The sequence below is a fragment of the Protopterus annectens genome, chromosome 4.part1, assembly GCF_019279795.1.
Source record: "Protopterus annectens isolate FY-2018-M chromosome 4.part1, PAN1.0, whole genome shotgun sequence".
Lineage (NCBI taxonomy): Eukaryota > Metazoa > Chordata > Ceratodontiformes > Protopteridae > Protopterus > Protopterus annectens.
In genome coordinates, this window is record NC_056734.1 from 593,398,315 (window position 1) to 593,422,546 (window position 24,232).

Consider the following 24,232-nt stretch of genomic DNA (forward strand, 5'->3'; position numbering starts at 1 on the left):
GCACAACTTATAAACAAAGGTATGATATCTAAGTCCAAGGAAGTCATTGTTCCACTGTATTCAGCATTCGTCAGACATATCATTGAGTACAATGCCCACTTTGGTATGTACCTAACCAGGCATTCCAACAACTGGAACATCCACACAGGTTCCTCACTAAAAGAATACAGGGCATAAGTAATATGTCCTATGCAGATCACCTCAAGGTCCTATCCCTGTATTCTGCCTCCTACAGGCTTTTGAGGAGATCTATTCCTGGCATACAGGGCATTGTCAGACCCCACTCTGGTGGACCTTCTGCATATCCACAAAACAAAGAGTACCAGAATTATCTGTTCTAAAGACTTAACCCTTACCTGTGATATAAATAGGACCTGCTGGAGAGACAGGCATGCATCCCAGAGACTACCCTGTCTATGGAACAGGCTCCCCATCCATGTGAAGCAGAGTTCCTCCCTAACCCAATTCAAGTGCAACTTGGACAATTGGATGGGAAACCAGAAATTCATACCTGGTTTGGCACCTTTGTCTCTAATGGACAGAGGTAACCTGTAAATGGTTCAACTCCCAAGCCTATGCTTACACTTATCAAGGGTTGCAGAACTTGTCAGAGATTTTGGATGCATAGCTAGGCTTAAAAAGGCCCTTGTGGTCGTTAGCCTAGTAAACACTTATGAACCTATGAAACTTTCTGAGTTAAGACTTCTAAACTGCAATAAGCCTTCCTGAATTCTGTCCAGTGTCCTCACAAAAACTTATAATACTAAACGTATTTAGATTTTATTAAATTGAAATAATAATGTGGATGGATAGTGCACTTTGTGATGTACATGTTTTCATATGTAGCCTTTGTTCCAGTTACTATAATTTGCTTGTAGCAAATATACATTCCTGCCTTTTCAAAAAAAGTGGTCAAATATTATTAGTGCTTTTGCACTGATATCAGACAAATAAGTCATTTGCATCCATTCATCCGTAACCCTTTTTTTCTATTTTGTCCATGTTATCAGGGTTTCACATAAACAATGACATTCATCTGAAACCAGTGTTCACATGGCTGGGTGGCTAGCCCTGTTTCTTGGAAATTATCTTAATCCTTCCTAGAAGTAACACAGTCACATGTGTTTTCTAAAACCATGTTCACTCACTATTTTAGTAAGTTACATTAAAATTAATCTGTAAATATTTGTCAGTGTAAAGTATTTGACAGCAATAATTATCTTTCATTGGTATTTTGCAGTATGTGGTATACCAGCATTTTCAAGGACAAAACTGGCCAGAATTGCTGGAGGAAAATTTGCCGAAAGGGGTATGTCTCCATGGATTGCTATGCTATCGAGAAGTGGAAGCCCTTTCTGTGGTGGCTCATTGATCGGTAAGTACACTCCAAACAATAGTAATATAATGTCCTCTTCATTTTGCTCAGTTTCAGCAACAGAACTCACCCATATTTTACATCAGCTAGGAAGACAGTGCTTAATTGTGAGCTGTAAACCTGGAGCAAAATAATACTCCAGATTCATCAAGAAGATATAACATTTACCTAACACCAAACTTCAAGGAGTAGAGATTGAGAATAATATGAGATTATGGCATTCATATCTCTCAGACCATAAAGAAAGTGCACAGAAAACTGAGTATTCTTTACAGAAATAAGCAGTTTCTTACAAATTCCACTAAATCCACCATTTCACACAGTCATCTCATCGACTCCTGTTACAACAAAATAGTTTTGTTTCAGACTCTCCTTATAGGTCACATCACTGTACAGCTCTAAAGCAACTCAATTGGTTGGAACTTCCTCAGCTTTTATTCTACAGGCAAATTACTTTAGCTCATAAAGTTCTGAACCAGCCAGATAAAACCCCTGCACTTCAAAATTTACTACATCCTTACTCCAATAATAGAATTATCTGGTCTGGCAATAGATTCCTTCTGGATGTTACAAAAGCCAGTAATACAGCTGGGGGATCCCTCTTCTCTAACTTCATTCCCAAAGTATGGAATATACAGCCCACCTACATATCATCCATTATTTCCTTAGAACATTTTCAAAAATCTCTAAAAACTCAGTTAGCCAATACTTGGCTCTATTCCTGTACCAGTCCTGGATAGCTTTCACCCTCAATACTCTATTATATCTTGTCTGAAGGAACATGTACTATAAAAAGTCTTCATTTGATTCTCTGATACATGATGCTTCAAAATAGCTCCTAACTGTATCTGTTCAGATGACTTATCTATATTTGATTCACTGACACACAATGATTCAGTATAGTTTAACTGTATGTATTCTGTTGATTTATCTATATATATTCATATTTTATGTTCACTAATATTTAATGTATCTGTATACATTCTATGTGTACCTTAATCAAGTTGTGTTACTGTTGATTTATTTGTGTTTTATAATCAAATTGTGTTACTGGTGATTTATCTGTGCTCTATATAGATTTTGTTCTGCGGAGCTTTTCTCCCCGGGGCTCCGCTGAAAAAGGACTTGTGTTCAGTTGGACTTTCCAGGTTACGAATTGAAAAATAAATAAATAAATAAATAAATAATAAACTTTAGAGTAATTTATCATTAACTGGCAGTATGAACTCAATTTTTAATAAAGCAAAACAGCTTTCATGATAAGCACAGAGGTTATTTTTTGTTTGTTTGATTCTCTGTTTATGGGAAGGGAACAAAGCATCACAAAATCAGGTCTCTATTACTTCATTGAAGGTGAAATTCCTCAAACCTTCATTCATCAAACATTATTCAGTAAACATTCTCTTCAATGAACATTCACATTAGTGAATGTTTTACACAGGGAAAGGAGTTAGTTGGCCAGCATTAGGAAACTTGCCCTTTCCCCATTGTAGTGCTATCTCGAAGTTGGTGTATATATATATATATATATATATATATATATATATATATATATATATATATATATAGTTCCACTCCATATCATTGAATTATCATTTCATCAAATTTCAAATCATAGAGACCAAATCATCGAAAACTCATTTCATCGAAAACTCATATCATCGAATCTCAAATCACTGAAAACTATAAAACAACTACAAATAACATTCCACAAAGTTTTTACTACATTTATGCAGGGGGCAAGCCCCCCCAGCACCTCCCATGTGGGGGGCACTGCCCCCCACACCCCCCGTAAATAAATATACCAACTCCAAGGTTGCACTACAGTGGGGGAAAAAGGTAATTTCCTAACCACACTGTAGTGCAACCTTGGAGTTGGTATATTTAATTACTGGGGGTGTGGGGGTACAGGGGGCTTTCCCCCTTGCATAAATGTAGTAAATAGTGTCTGGAATGTTATTTATAGTTGCTTTATAGTTTTCAATGATTTGAGATTCGATGATATGAGTTTTCGATGAAACGACGATTTGGTCTTGATGATTTGAAATTCGATGAAATGATAATTCGATGATATGAAGTGAAACCATATATATATATATATATATATATATATATATATATATATATATATATAGGTTCACTACGAAAGATCGAAAACCCACAAGACCGACGCCCATAATCCCGAGACCAAATATCCGAAAGACGAGAAGACCGACGGACCACAAGCACGAAATTCAAAATCACGATAAACACACATACAGTACACACATACACATAGTGTCCCCCCGAACCCAAACAAATAATCCTACACTATAGTTAAGCAGGGGGGCAAGCCCCCCTGAACCCCCCATGTGGGGGGCTGCTCCCCCACGCACCCCTACTTTAATATTCTAACTCTGAGATCGCACAAACACACACACAAGGCAAACTCATACCCACACATTACAGTCCCTCACACACACGCACACACACACACACACACACACACACACACACACACACACACACACACACACACCACAGTCACAACACACACTAACACTCACTAAAGCCCCTCACAAACAAACTTGCACACAGATACTTACCTGAACCACAACGCCAGAAGCACTAACTCAATATACCTTAACATCAGAATTTAGAATTTCGCACTTCTGGTCTTTCAGTAATGTGGAGCATCGGGCTTCTGGTCTCGGTAATTTTGGCGTTGTGATCTGAGCATTCGGTATTCCGTAGGACACACATAGATATATATATATATATATATATATATATATATATATATATATATATATATATAGATATATGTGTGTGTGTGTGTGTGTGTGTGTGTGTGTGTAAGTGTGGGGGGTACAGCTACACTACACTGTTTGTGATGGTCAGAGTGGTGGACAACTAACTTCATTCCCAGTGTAAAAGGTTTGCTGATGTGAACATTCGCTGAAGGGAACTTCGCTGAATAATGTTCGATGACTGGAGGTTCAAAGAATTTCATCTTCAATGAAGAGATATAGACCCCACAAAATCACCACACTCCTTCTCTAAATATAATCACCTCTTACATCAGTGCACTTTAGAGATGATGTGTGATAGATATAGATATGTGATAGATAGATAGAATAGATAGATAGAGATATAGGTACAAAAATAACGATGCGCATAGAACTCATGGGTTCTGATGTGCAACAGCTGAATAATAACATATATAAATGGCCAGATTAGACATCCACACCTGACCAGACAAACAAAAGTAATAACATGGATGTTATTTTTACATAAAGTCCTCTGTGAAACAAGATCCTTCCCAGAAAGATAATTTATAGGAAGATACCTCTGCACAGTTGTGCAGACAGTAGCACTGCTATCTCATAGTAAGAGACGTTCCAGTTTGGTTCTTGCACGAGGTCCCTTCTTTAGGGAGGCTGCATAGCATCCCCATGTTTGTGAGGGTTTTCTCCAGGTACTCTGGCTTCCTTCAACATCCAAGTGATATATGGTAGGTAGAATGGTGACTCTAAATTAGCTGTATGTTTGTGTGAGTGCATGAGTGTGTGTGTAAATGCGCGCACACGCGCGCGTGTGTGTCTGTCTGCCTGTGTGTCTGTCTGTGTCGCTGTCTGTGTGAGATTATGTGCATGTGTGATGTGAGATATGGAAGAAAGGACTGTCAATATATTTCTGTTCCCTATTTGTCTAGCAAACTCAGTGAAGGGTATTGGTGGTTCGTGGCGTCACTATATCATTCAAAGGCAACATGGCAGGATTACATGAATGGATCACTTTTCCATCCAAACTGAATGATCATTAAACAGACTGCTACCACCTTATCAAGTTGTTTAGCACAGATACACTACCAAACACTGAAATCCCCCTCAAACACACAATTAATAAAAAATGGCATTAAACCACAGAAACATGCACACATACCTCAAATAAAATTAGATATTAAAACAGATACAAATCAAAACAGACATCATGATTGTGAGCTACATATTATATATACTTTAGAGTAACAAAAACACTAAAAACTCAAATTTAAGTACATAACCTTACCCAGAACATTAATAAACAAAATCCAGTGAGGAACAAAATAATCTTCTGAGGAAAATATAAACATAAACCCAACAAACGGAAAATGAATCAGTACAGAAAAGAGCAGGAAATCAATGAAGTGCACATGCAGACAACACCAGCAGTACCCATGGTAACAGAGAACAGAAAATCTGTCATCAAACCTACCATTGGTCAGAATCTATTTGATTGATACTGAGAATGTTGCCATTGAAAGTTTGCTGACTTCTGTTTGTTGCAGTTAGAGTCAGAGAAGATCATGTTTGTGTGTACTGCACTCTGTATTACTTTCACCATCACCTCCAAGTTTGTGTGATGCACTTTGTATTACTTTCACCCTCACCTCCAAGTTTATGTGATTTCAGAGTTAGTAAATATATTGCTCAGGGGTGTGAGGCATTTGACACAACATCAAGGGATGCAGGGGGTGTTCCCCTGTAAAAAAATTATATTGTGCTTTTCAACTCTGGGAGTATTGCTCATTTGAGTGGTAACCTCCCAAGGTTTTAAATATTTTGGCATCAAATGACTGCATGTCAGTTAAACAAGATAAGATTATACACAGTAAACCTAGTTAGTTAATCAAACTTAATAGCTAAACTTTAATTATACAATGATCCCTCCATTAATATTCAAAATGTGCATGCTGATTGGCCTTTAATAAATAAAAAAAAACAAAAAAAACGGAGCAACAGAGACTTTCTTTTCTCCATTGCTTCCATTTCAAAGCATTGATGTACTGGGTATGTGTAAGAATGCAAGTCCCATACGCATGCGCAGTACGTCAACACAAGGAAGCAGTATACCACCACCGGCGGAAGAACAGTAATGCGCCATTATACAAAGATATTATTTAAGAAACATAAGTATTTTTTTCTTAAATAATGTCATTGTATAGTAGCAATAACTGACTCCGTGGTTGTGGTATATTGAAATTTACCCATGGTTGGCTTTATTTAATCACTCAGGCTTCGCCCTCATGATTAAACCATGCCACCCATGGGTAAATCTTCAATATACCACACCACATTGTCGGTTATTGTTTAAATATTCTATACACAACGGGAAATCAAGAGAAATAACAAACAAAAAAAAATGCATAGTAAAATGTTAATAAAACACATACAAAGATGTATATAGAAACCCAATTAAATAAAGATAACAAACAGACTATAAGTCAAACCAACTTAAAAAAATATGGGAGGGGTGAGCATTATTACTTGTATTGTGTCTTTCATTTCCAAATGCTGCCACCGAATTTATTCCTCTTGGGAGCATTTTTATGCCTTGTGTTAGTTAGAAAAACATACAATTGCTTGGGAGGCACTCTGCTACATGTATTCCAACTATGTCATAAGGTGCCAGATAAAATACAAAACGTCACAGTCCAAACCAAAATGTTGTATAAAAGAAGGGCTCCAGTCACAATCAAACAGCTTCAAGAGTTTATAAAAATAAGAAAGCAATGTGAGTGCTTTCATCTCACCAAAGAGACTTCTTCAGACAAAAAGTACCAGCCACATCACTTCCTTAAGTACCCCTAATAATTACCCATTACATCAATTAACATAATTAATAATTTAAAGAAACACTTCACAAAACAAGTGTATTGCTTAAAAAGTCTTACAAATCATTATATTTTTTAGAAAAAAACTTGTTCAAACCAGTTGAATAATAGGTTTTTAGTCCACCAATATTTAAATAATGAAAATATTGTACTTTTTAAGTCAATCCTATCCTATAATAGCAGCTCTTTCTTTTAAAATAGGTTTGACAGACACATACTCATTCAGACCAGGGGGTGAGGTAGCTCTTAACCTAAGTTGCCATATAAGTTATTTTTTTACAAGAGTCAACTCCCAGTCATCCCCTCTTGGATTCTTTTTAACAAAATCTAAAATACCAAACTGGAAACCAACATAATTAGAACAGTCCAAGGAGTGTTTATATAAGGCAATAGTGTCTTTCTTTGCCCCTATATCATAAAGATGTTCATAAATTCTATTTTTAAGGGCCCTGTCAGTCTTTCCTATATAGAAACAAGCACAACTTCCACAATTTTGCTAAATAAACGGTTTACTATCACATATTCGATTGTCATTTAGACAATCGAATATCTGCAAAAATCATTTTCTTGAACTGAGAGTTTGATCACCACAATGTCGAAGCTGATATGAGCGAACACTTGCTATTGTCAGCTTCAACATTGCGGTGCAGATCGCACTATAGTGGGGATCGGGAAATGTACCCTTACCCTCACTGTAGTGCAGTCTCGGAGTTTATATATAAGTAGGGGGTGGGGGGTGCAGGGGGGCTTGCCCCCCTGCAAATGTTATTGTTAGTTGTGGGTAGATGTGAGCATTTCAGCAAAATCGATATTCGACATTGCTGAAATGCTCCGTTCGATATTTCAGTTGCTCGGTGTTTTGATTTCTGGCAATATTTTTTGGAAATCATTGCTTTTGTCTAAATGATGTTCACAAATATGATAGTAAACCAAATAAACCAGTTTGGTTGTTCCACAGTTCCCTTTATTGAAGTAAAGTTTGCTTCCTATCCATTTTCTGATGTCAAACATTCTGTCTAGTTACGTATGAGCAGTAATTACACGCTTATTTCATCCCTATTATGTGCTTCTCCTTTAAGAAGTTCCTTAAAATTCCTTCCAGCCCTGTACGAAAATGTGGGCTTGTTCCCCACAATTTCATTAAGTTCTTTGCTAATTTTAAAAATACACCAGTTAATTTGTAGTATGTCATGCAAAGGTTTGGTTAAGTGGTTAAATTCCATAACAAATGCTTTGTCAAACCTTTTATTAGGGTCACTAGTAACATCTAACAGGGATGAAATAAAAAGGGGATCAGCAGCTTGTGGAGCATGTATTTACTGCTCATACATAACTAGAACAGAATGTCTGACATCAGAAAATGGGCTGCGAAGCAAAATTTACTTCAAGAAAGGGAACTGTGGAACAAGCAAACTGGTTTATTTAGCAAAGTGTGGAAGTTGTTCTTGCTTCTGTATAGGAAAGACTGAGAGGGCCCTTAAAGACAGAATTTATGAAAATCTTTATGATATAAGGACAAAGAAAGACAATAGTGCCCTATATAAACACTCCTTGGACTGTTCGAATTATGTTGGTTTCCAGTTTGGTATTTTAGAATTGGTTAAAAAGAATCCAAGACGGGTGACTGGGAGTTGACTCTTTTAAAAGAAGAACTTATATGGCAATTTAGGTTAAGAGCTACCTCACCCCCTGGTCTAAATGAGTATGTGTCTGTCAAATCTATTCTAAAAGAAAGAGCTGATATTATAGGATAGGATTGACTTAAAAAGTACAATATTTTCATTATTTACATATTGGTGGACTGAAAACTTCTTATTCAACTAGTTTGAACAAGTTTTTTTTATAAAACTATAATGATTTGTAAGACTTTTTAAGCATTACACTGGTTTTGTGAAGTGTTTCTTTAAATTATTAATTATGTTAATTGACGTAATGGGTAATTAGTAGGGGTACTTAAGGAAGGGATGTGGCTGGCACTTTTTGTCTGAAAAAGTCCCTTTGGTGAAATGAAAGCGCTCACATTGCTTTATTATTTTAATAAACTCTTGAAGCTGCTTGATTGCGACCAGTGCTCTTCTTTTATATAAGGTATCAGATACCTGTTCTCTGCCAGCTTAAACAACAATTATCTCTAAATCTGAGTCAGAATGAATTTAAGTGTGAGACAAAAATAGGATGAACATGTAAAGGAGATTTTTGCCTTTTTCTTGTTATGAAGAACTAATCTTCTTACATTTAAATTAAGAAGGAAAGAGCACACTATAAAAGGCAAACAAATGTAACTGACTTATTTTAATTTATTAATAATACAGATAAAATTGTAGAAAAAATATTGAAAACAATCTTTCTCTTTTTCCAGACATAATCAGAAAAAGAAAGTGATATTAAATCTGGAAGTTTAGCACATAGGACTAATCCATGAGCTGCTAACAACATTCATCCTGTAACCCATGTTTTGAATCCTTCAGCCTGCTATCACTTATGTGACACTAAGTAAGTCATTTAAGCAAATTGTGCTCCTAGGTTACCCTTAAAAAAGGTTTGGGCCTAGAGGGTTACCTGATTATTGAATGAAAAAAAATAACAAATCAATAAACATATGTTATAAACGTATATCACTACAGTAACTAGTATTTTCCGTAACTATTATTTGGTGTAAAATATAGTATACAGACTTCTATCTTGCATTATTCTCAGTGTCTTAACACATCTTAAAACAACTGCTACAAAGAGAATGAAGTTAAATTTATAGAAACTGTATAAATCTCTGGTATAATAAAAGATTAGCACACTATATAAAAGGGACAATTTTTATCAAAATAATCAACAAAAAACAAAATCGCATACAGGTACACATTCAGACAGAGACAAATGGATCACACACACAGACACATATGCACGCACACTACATACACAAATACAATACAAAGTAATGCAGTATTAACAACCTCAAAGGCCATTTTCTAGCTGCAATAATGTCCACCAAAAATAATGGATTTTTCAGAAGTAGAAAGGCCTTACAACATCTCTAGAGGAATATTATTTCCCATATAATGCTCACACTGTCTGGCATTATTGCTTACCTATATATGCATTATATGGATGTGTGAGATAACAGAGATATTCTGTATTGCAGGAAAGAACTTTCATTGCACATGGAAAAAGCATGAGTGTCAAAATCAAATTCCCTAATCCTATAGTATAAGACATTTCATGTATCACACAAACCAGGCCCCCTACATATTCCATTTATATACTTCCTTTTTCAGTTTTTTTTTTTTAATCATGATTCCTTATCAGAAGTGTAAGATACATAAATGAGAGTCACACAATTTTAGTTTAGTAGTTAGTTACTGGGTTTGCAAGCCGCGGTGGTGCGGCGGTAGCGGTGTTGCCTCACAGCAAGAGGCTCTCCCGTTCGATTCTCGGCTGGAGTGCCTTCTATGTGGAGTCTGCATGTCCTCCCCGCAGTTGAGTGAGGTTTGAAAGACATGCGTGAATGGCCGTGTCTTCGTTGAAGGTTGGGAGTTGAGCTGGCACCTCGGCACCGTAAAAATCTTCTGCCAATCATTAGCGGACCGGAGTTCCGCTGTGGCGATCCCTAACCAGGAAAAAGCCGAAAGAAGAAGTTAGTTATTGGGTTTGGAATCCCAAAGACTGTTTGGGATCCCAGGTTAAATTGTTAGTTTTCCCCAAGCATTGTCTGATTAATTGACTTGCTCAAGAGCACACAGTAGGCAAAGGAGTATTGAAGGAATCAAACCCCTGAACCACAAGAACTACAGTTTATGGCCTTAACCCTCTGCACCAACAGCCATATGTTAGAAAACAAACCCAGACTATAAGTAAAACACAATACATGTCAATCACTGGAGTAACATTAAGGTATTTTATATGGGAGGGTAGACACCAGGCATCCCTTGATATGTTTGGGGATAACTGAGTACATATACTAACTATGAACTATGAGATCCACTTCTCCTGAGACTAGAGAGAACACCTCAACCTTGCACTTATCTTATCCCCAGCCCCCACCACCACCATTTGCAAGTACATGCTTGTTAGTCTTGCTTTTCTGAGAAAGTGAATTTCAATCCATAGAATTTAAACAGAAATAATTTAATTACTTTATCATGTTTATATCAAGGTGAATCTGATGCTCAGAGAAACTGAGAATTGCTTTGCAGTTTAATGCACAAGATTAAGCCTGTAATCATGGATTTAAGTCGCTCAATCTCCATTTATCTGCCAAGTCACTTAAATAGATAGCACTCCCATGTCAACCCTGAAAATGGTTGGGTCACCTGGTTAACAAATAAAAACATGCATTTTAATTCCAATTGTTGTACATTTGTCAAACAGTCTAAAAGATAAACCTTCAAAGAAGCATTACAATAGTCCAAATGTTATATCATTTATTGGTTATTTTTACTTATTAGTAAAAAATACTTTCCTTTAAACCTGTCACAAGTCATGGTTTTATATATATCACTTAACATCTATGAATTGTTTTTTGTCATCCACAGTATAGTACTATACAGCCCAAAGACTCATTTGATTAGTATATAACAAAAAATCAGTGCAGAAACAATCAATCTTGAATGTTGAAGCATGTGGTGGAATGGATACTACTTCACAACCAAACTTACAAGTGCCTGTGTGTGTGTGTGTGTGTGTGTGTGTGTGTGTGTGTGTGTGTGTGTGTGTGTGTGTGTGTGTGTGTGTGTGTGTGCGTGTGTGCGTGTGTGTGTGTGTGTGTGATAATATCTCTAGAGTTTACAAATGATTTTGCACTTTTGAAATTATGTTTTTTTTATTTTAAGTTAATCATTTCATAAACACGAATACTGTAGCAAAGGTCTTATCTGCATATCCCACCCATTTGCACTTACAATATGTATAGAGGCAATTTTTCCTATTTTTATACAATAAGGTCATATAATCCCTCTCACCACCCCTGCCTGCAGTTCAGTGCATATTCTATAATTGTCCAAAATCCCTAATAATACCCACATAAGTTTCTGTGTCTTCAGTACTTCATCTTAGTGTAGAACTTCTCCACACAAACTCCTTCTGTTATTATTTAGTAGCATTTCCTTTGTTTATTTTCTTGATAACTTGTGCTAAAAAAGAAATATCATCACCCAACTTAGATTCTGTTAGTCTCAGTTCATTTATAATAGCAGACACTTTGATGAAGAAGGGGCATTTGGACATAAATTATTAGCACAGAAATTAAAAGTTCAATGTAGGAATGAGTGGTGGTTGAGGATGATAAAAAATGAGATAAGCAATAGATTTATAGAGAAGAGTGAGTGAAGAAAAACATTTCTTGGCATTTGTAGTCATACCTCTCAAGTGTATAGATTTTCACAGGATGTCCAGATTTTGGCCTCATATTGCTTATCCATGTTTCATAAAATCATGGCTTACTGGCAAATTCATGGCATATCATTAAAGACTTAACTTAGAAAATGATGATAGATATTTGAGTTTCAGACTTCATACCCTTCAGGAAATCCATGCTAATGAAAAAATCTGTTATTCTATCGATTTTCTAAGTTTGTAAGAGCAATATTTTAAAATTGTCAATATTTTTGTCCCACTTTTATTTATGACTTTGTTCAAATTTCTTGCTCTAGGAGGTTAAGAGATATGTTTGTAATACGTTGTACATGGGAGATTATTTTGTAGCTTGGAAGGTACTGATGTTAATGGTGACAGAACAGGGGAGATAAACTGTGCAGTAAGGGAATGGAGTTTTATTTTTCAGTTGTCCAGTATATTTAGACTAGGGAGAGAGGTCCTGATGGATTTCCCATTGATTTTCCCAAAACAGCAGGGCTAGAGGTGGATGAAGGAATGTCTAAAGTATTTAATGAGGTTCTGGAAGTGAGCTACTTACATCAAGCCATGATGAAGGCTGCTACAGTAGTTCTGGCTATGGGAATGGGGGACAGGAGGACCCAGTGAATGGTCAATCATTTTTTCCTTGCAATGCAGATGCTAAATGATTTGTCAAGCTTCCTATGGTAAGGCTAGAGGGAATGCTATCCAAGCTAAGGGATGAAAACTATACATAATTTGTTAAGTTCGATAATCCACAGATCATTGGCTATTGCTGCAGAAGTCATGACACGGTCAGAGAAGGAGAGGCAGGGAAGAGCAGGGGTGAAACCAATGGTTATTCAGAAGGCTTTTTATAATATTTGATTGAAATTTTCCTTTCCTACCATACAGAAGATAGTTCAGAGGGGTTGTTTCTTGAGAGCAGTGATTACCCTGTATAGAAAAGTCTGCTACTCAAATATCAGTGAAGGTGCAATATCTGAAAACATTATTCTCCGAACAGGAATATGACTAGGGTGTTCTCTGCTCCCCCAACTTAAATTTTTCTAGCTATGGAGAACTTGCTGCAGAGAATAAGGATGTTCTTCAAAGGGTGGGTACAGCATATCAAGAAAGCACAATCTCTTTACTGATGACTGCATATTCCTCACTGAAGATTTCAAGTTATTGCATCTCTGGATTTTACAGATATTTAAATTGTTTCAGAAGGTGTTGATGTTAAGCTATTAACCCAAGAAATCTCTTGCATTTATTTATTGAATTTGTTGCATTTGCATATTGGTCTACCAGTCTATAAAGGGGAAACAAATTCTAAATGATAAATATTAATCTGATAATTGTTGAAGTAAAGAAGGGAAATGAGTAGAATTTAGGGAAAAGTGAAGAGAATGCTGGAGAGATGGTTGAAAGGACAGTGGGCTGAAGAGATAAATAAGGGGAGAATTCCCTGAGAACCAAACCTGCCATTATAGCAGTTCTTAGGATGATGGTGCCCAAGTAGTTCTCAACATTTTATAGCTTACGTATGTCCACAGGCTACATGTATACAGGAACAGCAAAAGTTCAGAGAGACTTTTGTGAAGGAGTTTGTTAAACCAGTAGAGGAAGGATGTGGTGAAGAATTCATGGGTAGGTTGCGGAGTAATGGATCTTTGCATCTGTGTGGTTGCAGTTAACATGACTAACAAATATATAGGCATACAGTTAGAAGGATTGGGATGGATATAGTGGGAGGAAGGTTCCAAGAAAGGTAGCAGGCACCCTATGGAAAAGAGATTCAAAAGATGGTCATGAAGACAGTTAAATTTAGTACAAGGGGACAGTGTAGAACTGGGAGGGTAATGGCAGAGGGAGCACATGACATTTAGAAGAACTCTGAGGAAGTGGGAGAAAGTGGGGTTGATGAATATAAAAGACTTAGTGGACCCAGGGAAATGGAATAGATTATTGGTTTTCTATGTGGCATGTCAGACATTTAAGTTGAAGGTTAGGCATTGGATAATCTATCATACATTATATGTTGGGTGAAGGAAGGTGTATAAGGAGCAGATAGGAAAGGAAGATAATTTACTGAGAATTTTGTCACTGTTTAATAGCCTGCGGTCACTAAATCTGACGTCGATATTGCAGGAGCTCTGCCACAAGGCCCTTTACCTACAAGTTTACTGACAATTTTGGCAGTGTAAGCCTGTGGACTTTACATCTGACCTCAGTATTGCAGGAGCTCTGCAGCAAGGCCTTACACCTACAAGTTTACTGAAAATATTGTCAGTGTTTAATGTAAGCATATTTATCATGAAGACTCTTGTGTATTACCTTTAATCAGTTAAATACATGGCTGTGCTGTGATTGAAAGTCTCTGTGAAATAGTCCGTGCACTCTAAGGACCTCTATCTAAGTTGGCCGCTGTCCCCTTTTGCTTGACCAGTAGACTATACTGTTTATGCCAGTTATTTAGTCTTAGAAAATGACAGACAACCCCTTTTACTTGCATCTCTTTGTTAATTGTTATGTATTAACTGAAGGGTGGGATTGTCACTGTAGCAGAATGCATTGCTAAATATCTTCTCAGTGTTGTCTCCTGTTACACTCAGTCACTATCTTCTTTCATAGAGCAGGTGTGTATACTCTAGCCTTTAATACCTCTCTATTCCTTGCATTCCAGGAAAGATACCAGGACAGCCTCCCTCTCTTCTTTTATAGAAAATACCTGTCTCCTTACCTATCCTCCTCCAGCACTCAAAATCCTCCATCACAGAATCTCCTACTGTCCTGCAACTTGTTGTTTCCTTCCTCATTGCTACTTACCAACCATCGGACATCTATAAAATACAGATTCCTAGACTTGACTATGCTACTCTTCAGCTTATCCTCTGTTTTTCTCCTCCTACTTTGCCATTTTTTTATCTTAACATGTCTCAGTAATGTCTTGCAGCATCTCGCCAAATTTATTTAATATTGCCCCTTACTTTTATTCCAAATATAGGCTGATTAATTACACTTCAGCTTAAACCAAAAGAAAATTAAGTGCAAGAATCCTCTACAGAAAACAATATGCTTAATTCCCCAATATACTAAAATCCTTCTAGGTGGAGATGTACACAATAATCCTGGCCCTACCTATCACAACAAACACAAAGATAATTTTCAGCCACACACTTCTTTAACCCAAAAACAGCCAATCCCCAACCCTGGTGATTGATTTTTTTTTTTTTTGCAATTAATGTCAGACATATAAGAAATAAAACTGATGAACTACATGTATGGATTACCCAACATTAGCACAATGTTCTTCCTTTAACTGAAACTTGGCTCAAACCCAATATAAATTACTCCAAAGTCATACCTCCTGGCTATAATACTATCTGTAATGACTGTATAAACAGGAAAGGTGATGATATTCCTTTAATATTTCCCAGTGCCTACTAAATTTCCCTTTACAACAAACCAGCACCAAAATTCAGTTCAGCAGAGCTTCTTACTGCTTTCCTCAAAATAAATATTTATAAAAAAATATGTATTACTGTCATTTATATCCCTCCTGGCGACAATACAGCTATACTGGAAGATATCCTACATTGGATATCCATAACATTTCCACAGGAAAAAATATTACTAGGTGATGTGAATGTCAATTGGTTGCACATAAACTCTAGCTCCCATACATCTGGCATTGAACTTATATGGTTTCACAAAATTAATTAATACCCCAATACACTATAGCAAGACATCAAATTCTATATTATAATGGACCCTAGTATCAGACCCCAGTAAATACTCCACCACAGGTACAATGTCAGACTCTTTCAGTGATCATCTCCCAGTCTATACTACTAGACATCTCACATATCCAGTTAAACATCATATTTATAAAACAAGTAACCTTTCCAAGTTTAACCCAGAAATGTTAATTTCTACACTATCATCTATTAACTGAAACTTCCTAAAAAGCCTCCCCTTAGATGATGCTCTAATTTCATTCAATACAACTTTTCAAAATATCATAAATAGCCTTGCACTTCCTAGAAGGAAGAGACTAAAAACAAATAATGCAATCTGGCTATTCAAAAAGAGTAGAATACTAATGCAGGATAGAGAAAAAGCATGGAAGAATGCAAAAATATAAAACATCTCAATATCTTGAAAACTTCAGAATGCTTGACAATCATACTAAAAAGCAAAGAAATGAAGAAAAAACTATACTATAATAACCTTCAGAATAATACTAAACACAACCCTAAAAAGTTTTGGATAACCATTAAAGAACTCTAACATCCCTCTGGTAACTCACCACTCAAAACTGCAATATAGTTCAACTCTTTATTTTATAGATAGCATAGCATCTCTAACCAAGGATTCTTCAACATCTAATCCTAACCCTGCCCAACAGCCACATATCACCACATCCACTTTCACCTTCAAACCTGTACGCACATCCCATATAAAACTACTCTTAAACAAACTTAAACCATGCTCTTCTTCAGTCATTAACCTTCCAAGTGAGTACCTAAAAATAGCAGCCAATAGCATTGCCTATCCTGTCTCAGTACTTATAAATATGTCAGTCTAGGAATCTGATGGTCCCCCCCTGCAAAAAGTCACACATTATCCTCCTGATCAAAGGAAGAAATTCAACAGACATTAATAACTTTAGATATATTGCAATCTTATCTCCCCTCACAAAAATACTTGAAAAATATATTCAAAAACAATAGCTAGACTATCTCCTGCAGAAAGAACTCTTAACCTCTACACAAAATGGCTTCTGTCCTTCCCATAGTACCAGCACTGCCTTCTAACTTATATAGATACTGTCAATAAAGCTAGAGATAATAAACTAGTCTCTTTCTTATTTCTAGAATTGTCTAAAGCCTTTGACACAGTTTGTCACAGCAAACTTCTACTTCAAATGTCCTCACTAGGTCTCACTCATCCCACCCTTCTGTGGTTCAAAAGCTACCTGTCTAATAGGTTTCAGCCAGTAAAATTGCACTCCATGCTCTCTCATTACTTTCCAGTCATCACTGGTGTACCACAAGGCTCTCTCCTTTGTCCCCTCTGCTAACATTTTTATCAACATCCTCTGTACTTCCACACAACAGGGCACCCTAGTACAATATGCAGAAGATTCCACTCTCATTTGCACATCTGATAACAAGGTACACCTCCAAAAACTTACTTGAGAAGCTTTAACAGCCGTTGAAGCATGGCTTTGTAACTCACAACTCATGCTCAACCCAAAAAAGATAAAACTACTACTTTTGTCCAAAATCCCTCTCTTGATAATACAACCACTGAAGTCATTTGTCATAGTAAAATGTTAGGTGTGATATTGGATGATTATCTTACATTGGACCTGCATATACAACATTACATAAGAAAAAGTCATCAAAAACTAGGGTTACTTTACAGAGCTAAAAATGTTCTCACTGACACAACTAAAACTACACTTGCCATTACTGATATCCTCTCCACTCTGTTATGATGCTCCCATACTTACTAACCTCCAGGATTCATAAAAATTAAAACCTGAACAAAGCTAAAGCAAAACTGATAAATTTGCAACACATACCCCTTTCAGAACCCACCACTGTATAGCACAGAAAAGCTTTAATTTGTTAGAACTGCCACATCAACTAACATATGCACAACTTTTTACCACCTATAAAATTATCCAGCATTCATATACATGTCCAGTACTAAAAACACATATTATACAGCTTTGTTCCTAGTCGGTCATTGCAATCCAGTGACTAAAAACTCATGTCTGTCTACAAACCTAGAAAATCTGCTGGGCATTGTCTGTACTTGTACAAGGTTGCTAAGGCCTGGATCTCCTTACCTGTACCCATCAAGTCTATACCATCCCTCCCATCTTTCAAACCCACTCTGAAAGACTTCCTAGCTAAAATCTGACTCTATTCTTTCTAAAAACCAGGATAAACTATATCCCTAAATGTGAACAAGTGTCTTTTCATTCATTATACTGCCTTAGTCTCCCTTCTTCACTTACTTCCTTACTGCTATCTAATTCTCTTCACTGACTTTCTCTCTAATTATATCATAAGCCTGTTTTTCTCTCCTTCATTTTGCAATTCCTATTTGTATTAAACTAACTTATAGTTTCTATAGTGCCTTTTTTAGGCAAGGTTCAAATGACAAATTCACCACCATAACAGGTACAAAAATCTGAGGGTAATGCAACTCAATGCTAGAAGTCTAAACCTCAAAATGCCTTCACTCGAGGCACTCCTTAAAATGGAGAACATTGACATCTGTGCAGTGACAGAGACCTGGTTCAAGGCTCCAGAGAGCACCCCTGCATTATCAGGCTATAATTCATACCACACCTTTCGGCCACTTAACCTGCACTGAAACACTAAAGGTGGAGGCATGTCCATATTCATTAAGGATATCCACACCTCCAGGTTAGTTGCCCAGCATAATGCATCCAAGATTATCAACTGCAACTAACTCCGGGCAAGACGGCAATCCAAATTGTAACTTGCTACAGATCCCCCACCATGCCCCAGGATTCTCACTCCTCATTTCTTGATACACTGGAAAATATTAGTGTACAACCCAACACCCTAATAATGGGTGATTTTAACTACCCCACCATTAACTGGGAAAACCACTCATGTACCAACTCTTTTGCTCAACGTTTTCTGGAATTCATAAATTCCAACGCCTTGGATCAGCTTATCCACAACCTCATCAGGGGCAGCAATATCCTAGACCTGGTCATTACCAATATGGGGGACTGGTGTTCCACACTAGAGATTAATTCCTCATTGGTCAGATTCGACCACAAGCCAATCAGACTAGACATCCACATCCTGCCCCCACCCCCATTAGGGAAACCACCGCAAAAGATTTCTCCAAAGCCAACTTCACGCTTCTTAAGACAAAAGTGGCAAACATCATGACACCCATGCAGATGAACAATAGAGGTACGACTGCTGAATCCTACAAAAATGCACTTTATAAGCACTTACACGAGTGCATGGATCATGCTGTCCCTAACAGAACCAAGATGCTGTCCTCCAAAAAAAGGAAGCCAATCTGGTGGTTCCCTGCCATAAAAAAACTCTACAACAGAAGAAAGAAACTGTTGAAAAAAGAGTAAAATCCCATGACTGGAAGAACTCCCAGGTCAACGTCAGTAAAAAGCTGAGATCCCTCATAAAATCCTCCAAAGCTAGTTATGAAAACAAAATTGCCACTGATTCTAAAGACAACCACAAAGCATTCTATAGCTATGTCAAGAATCTCAATGGCAACACTCAGATCTGCCCTGAGGTACAGCACAATGGCACAAAATATACAGAACCAACTGATATTGCCAACATCCTGGAAGATAAGTTCAGTGCTAACTTTACCCCCACCCCCACCCCGTAAAGGGCCCATCTCTATACTGGAAGAATGCAAAGCTCCTGTAATCATGGCTGCACAGGTAAAAACCACATTCTCAAAAGCCAGAAACACAGCATCCATGAGACCTGACAACATCCCAGGCTGTGTTCTACATGAACTACAGAATGAACTGGCACCCCACCTAAGCACTACAGAATGAACTGGCCCCCCACTTAAGCACCATGTTCAATCATAGCTTCACCTCAGGCTTTGTGCCCACTAAATGGCACACAGTGACGGTTATCCCACTCCACAAAGGGGGAGCCATCACGGACCCCAGGAACTACCGCTCCATTAGCCTAACAAGCCTGGTCTGCAAGGCCATGGAATGTATCATCATGGAACCTGTAAACAAAGACATTGGTAATCTCCAAAGTCTGGACTACACCCAGTTCGGGTTTGTAAAAGGCAATCATGTCTCCTAAACCAAAGCAGTCACCAAAGCCATAGACGAGGGTAAGGTGGTTCACACAGCCTATATAGATCTCGCCAAGGCTTTTGACACCATCCCCCACTCTGGAATTAGAGATAAACTCACTAAACAAGGTACAAATCCCTATGTCACAACATGGGTTGCCAACTGGCTCACTGACAGAACCCACACTGTGAAAGTAGCAGACTCTAAATCCGACTTCAGGCCAGTGACAAGTGGAGTACTACAGGGTTCAGTCCTGGGTCCTCTCCTGTTTGGTATCTACTTTTCTAAAGTACAGGCTAACACAGAAGGTCTTTGGCTAATGAAGTTTGCAGATGACTGCAAACTAGGAGCCATAATTGAAACACCTAATGATGTGGACATCCTACAAAAGGGCCTCACTGAGACAGATGCCTGGTGTCAAAGCCATGGCCTGAAGCTCAATGCCAAAAAGTGCATTGTCATCCTCTTTGGTAAAAACTCTGTACCCATGAACTACCACATAGGTGGTAGTCTACTTAGCACTGAAATTGTGATAAGAGACCTTGGGACACAGGTGGACAGTAGTCTCTCCTTTGATAATCACATTGCCACAGTAGTCAGGAAATCCTTCTATGTGGCACACCTCATCACAAAAGGTTTCTCATCCAGGAAAAAAGAGGTCATTGTTCCCCTCTACTCGTCACTCGCTATACCCATTATAGAGTACAACGCCCCTTTTGGTATGTACCTCACAAGACATCTACAACAACTGGAAAGGCTGCAGAAATACCTCACAAAGAGGATTACTGGCCTCAAACAAATGCCCTATGCAGACCGTCTCAAAAAACTCCAGCTTTATTCCATCGCATATCGCCTATTCAGAGGCAATCTCTGTCTAACATACAAAGCTATGTCAAACCTAGAGCTGTTGGACATGCTCCACTTAAAGAAATCCCAATCACTCTGAGCTACACGCTCTAGGGACCTAAACCTTGTCACCACAATAAACAGAACATGCTGGAGGGATAGATTCCTGTGCCAGACACATCCCATACTCTGGAACAAACTACCTAGCTATATCAAACAAAGCTCCTCATTAGCACTCTTCAAGAAAAATCTAAATGATTGGATGGGAAATAGGAAATTCACTACGGGGATCACCTCTGTGGCTCAGCTTGACGGGCACAGGAAAATAATTTTCTTGGGTGGCGAAAGCCAGGGTACCTTTCTGGCTAGGCTTGTACAGGCCCTAGGGACGATAGCCTAGTACCTACCTATGAACCTATGAACTTACATAATTTGTCTACAAACTGTCTAACATTTTTCTAGATATTAAATGATTGTCATATACATTGTATAGATTTTTAACCGGCATTTTTAAATTATGTCTAATTTGTTATAATTATTTAAACTGCAGATGTATTGCTTTATTTTTGAAGACTGTAAAATTATTGTTCATAAAATGTTTTGTAATAATTTGGAGCTTTTCTCCTAAAAATGGACTTCTACCCAGTCGCAATTTCTCAGTAATTAAATGTCAATAAATAAATATCATTTCAGATTGTCAATCTGTTACTAGCATAAACCTATTATTATTACTGCTACTAGGCACAATAACAAAACTAATGAAGGATCCATTTTAGACTGGATTCTAGTCTCAGATCACACCAAATTTATAACATCTGGCACTATATGTAACTCTATTAGTGACTATCTACCTGCCTATGCCATCCGAGCTACTCAGGTATTCCAAAAAACATAATATTAAACTAGTCCATAATCTTTCTAAATGTGACCCCAACACCTTCAACAGAATCCTGAAAAGCATTAACTGGAACATCTTTAAGACACTTCCCTTGGATAATGCTTTGTTCTTCTTTAATAGTGCTTTCCAAAATATTTCAGATAGTCTAGCCCATTCAAGAACTAAAACAACCAAAACTCAAAATGCCCCCTGGCTAACTAAAGCTACAAAACAAATTATGACTGACAGAGACAAAGCTTGGAAGGCTTGGCTTAGATCTAAAAACAAATCTGATCTTATTCATTATAGACATCTTCATAACCAAGCTAAGACACTTATCTTAAAGACAAGCGGTACTACTTCTGGAACCAGCAAATTAGAAGAAAAATTAATCCTAAAGTGTTTTGGTCCTCTAGCAGCAATCTTCTTAACCCTGGCACCAAACCCAACCCCTGCTCGTACCCCAATAAACCACGAGAAAAAATTGCAAGTATCTTTAATTGATACTTTATTAACACTATTGCCAATATCACCTCTACCTTCTCTCATCCTCTCCCCAACACAAACTCGGCCTCTTCACCAGCTTCTTCTCACCATCCCTCTCCATCCACTGACACCCTCTCTTGAAATGGCATTCATCTGACTCCTCCACCTCTATTTACTCTCGCTCTCCTATACCTACCTTCCAGATAAAAAAACTGCTTCTAAAACTAAAGCCCTGCTCCAACTCTGCTAACAATACCTCTGCCAAATTCTTCAAACTCACAGCAGACTCAGTGGTTTACCTCATCTCAATTCTGATTAATAGACCCATACAGGAATCTAATGTCCCTGGCCTCTGGAAAAAAGCTATAATATTGCCACATAACAAAGGTGGTCCTTTAGCCGATGTCTCCAATTTCCGACCCATAGCTTTATGGTCTTTTAGCAGATGTCTCCAGTTTCTGACCCATAGCTTTACTCTCCCCTATCTCAGAAATTCTAGAAAAGTGTATCCAAAAGCAACTTTTAGACTACCTTCTAAAATATAATCTTCTCTCCCCTAGTCAGCACGGTTTCCTTCCTGTAGATAGTACATCTACTGCATTAATCGCTTTCCTAGACATTGTGAATAAAGCATGCAACTCTGATATCATTGTATCAGCTCTTTTCTTGGATTTATCAAAAACATTTGATACTATCTTTCATTCTATTCTTCTCTCCCAGCACTCTAATATTGGCCTATCCACTCAGTCTCTCAATTGGTTCAAAAGCTACCTCTCTGATAGAAAGCATGCTATCAAATGGCAGAACTCCATTTTCCCCTGCATTAATAACCCTACTGGGGTTCCCCAAGGCTAAATTTTAGGCCCTCTTCTGTTCAACATCTCTATTAATAATCTTCACCAAGCTGTTCAGCAGGCCTCCATAGTCCAGTACGCAGATAACTCCACAATAGTCTGCTCTGCCCACAACTCAAAAACACTAAATCAAATCACACAAGCTGCATTTACCACAGTAAAAACCTGGCTTCACAATAATCACCTCTCTTTAAATCCTTTAATGCCCCACTTTGTATTGCCTTACCTCATTACCATCCCTTTTCCCCTTAATACAGATAACTTCAAAATTATTTCCCTTAACTCGACTACAATTGAGTTAGTTACCATACTAAGTTATTAGGGGTAATTATAGATGAAAATCTTAAATTCAACATCACATTCAAAATAACATAAACAAAACCCACAAAAAAATTGTAGCTACTATATAGGCATAACACATTCCTCTACCTTCTTTCAAAACAAGCATTAGCTTTATCATACCTTCTCCCATCACTCACTTATGGTGCTCCCTTAATAATTAATCTGCAGTCTTCCTTATTGGCAAAATTAGAAACTTGATATAATAAATTTGCTAAATTTGCTACAAATATTTACCACCCCACTTATCATTGTATTGCCCTAAAGCAACTAAAATGGCTTGAACTCTCCCACTATCTTCTCCTCCTCCAGCTCACAACCTCAAAAAAACTTATATATAAACCTCAGGACTGTCCAGCGCTCAGCTCCCACTTTACCATGTACACTCCAGTTCATTCCCTATGCTCTGAATGCCAATACTTTCTCCAAGTACATAAACTCAAATTAATGGCAGGAAAATTCTTAAACTCCTGGGCAATCTCCAAAATTTGGAATAATCTTCCAGCATCTTTACATCTTCAACCAAAACTCTCTAAATTCAAAAGTGTTCTGCATAATCACTTCTGTTCTATGTGGATATGTAACTGCTCAGTTCTCTCCTCAGCCATTACCTAAAGTCAACCTCTCTAGCCCATTT

General features: G+C 37.5%; 1 protein-coding gene across 1 annotated transcript in view; it reads left to right on the top strand.

Annotated features, from left to right (window-relative positions):
* Window positions 1–24,232, top strand: part of MASP1 (MBL associated serine protease 1) — a 1,330,562-nt gene that overhangs the window by 1,137,851 nt on the left and 168,479 nt on the right. Inside the window, exon 11 of the mRNA XM_044070395.1 lies at window positions 1,241–1,375. Within this exon, the coding sequence (XP_043926330.1) occupies window positions 1,241–1,375 (135 nt within the window). The remainder of the gene's footprint in view (window positions 1–1,240; window positions 1,376–24,232) is intronic.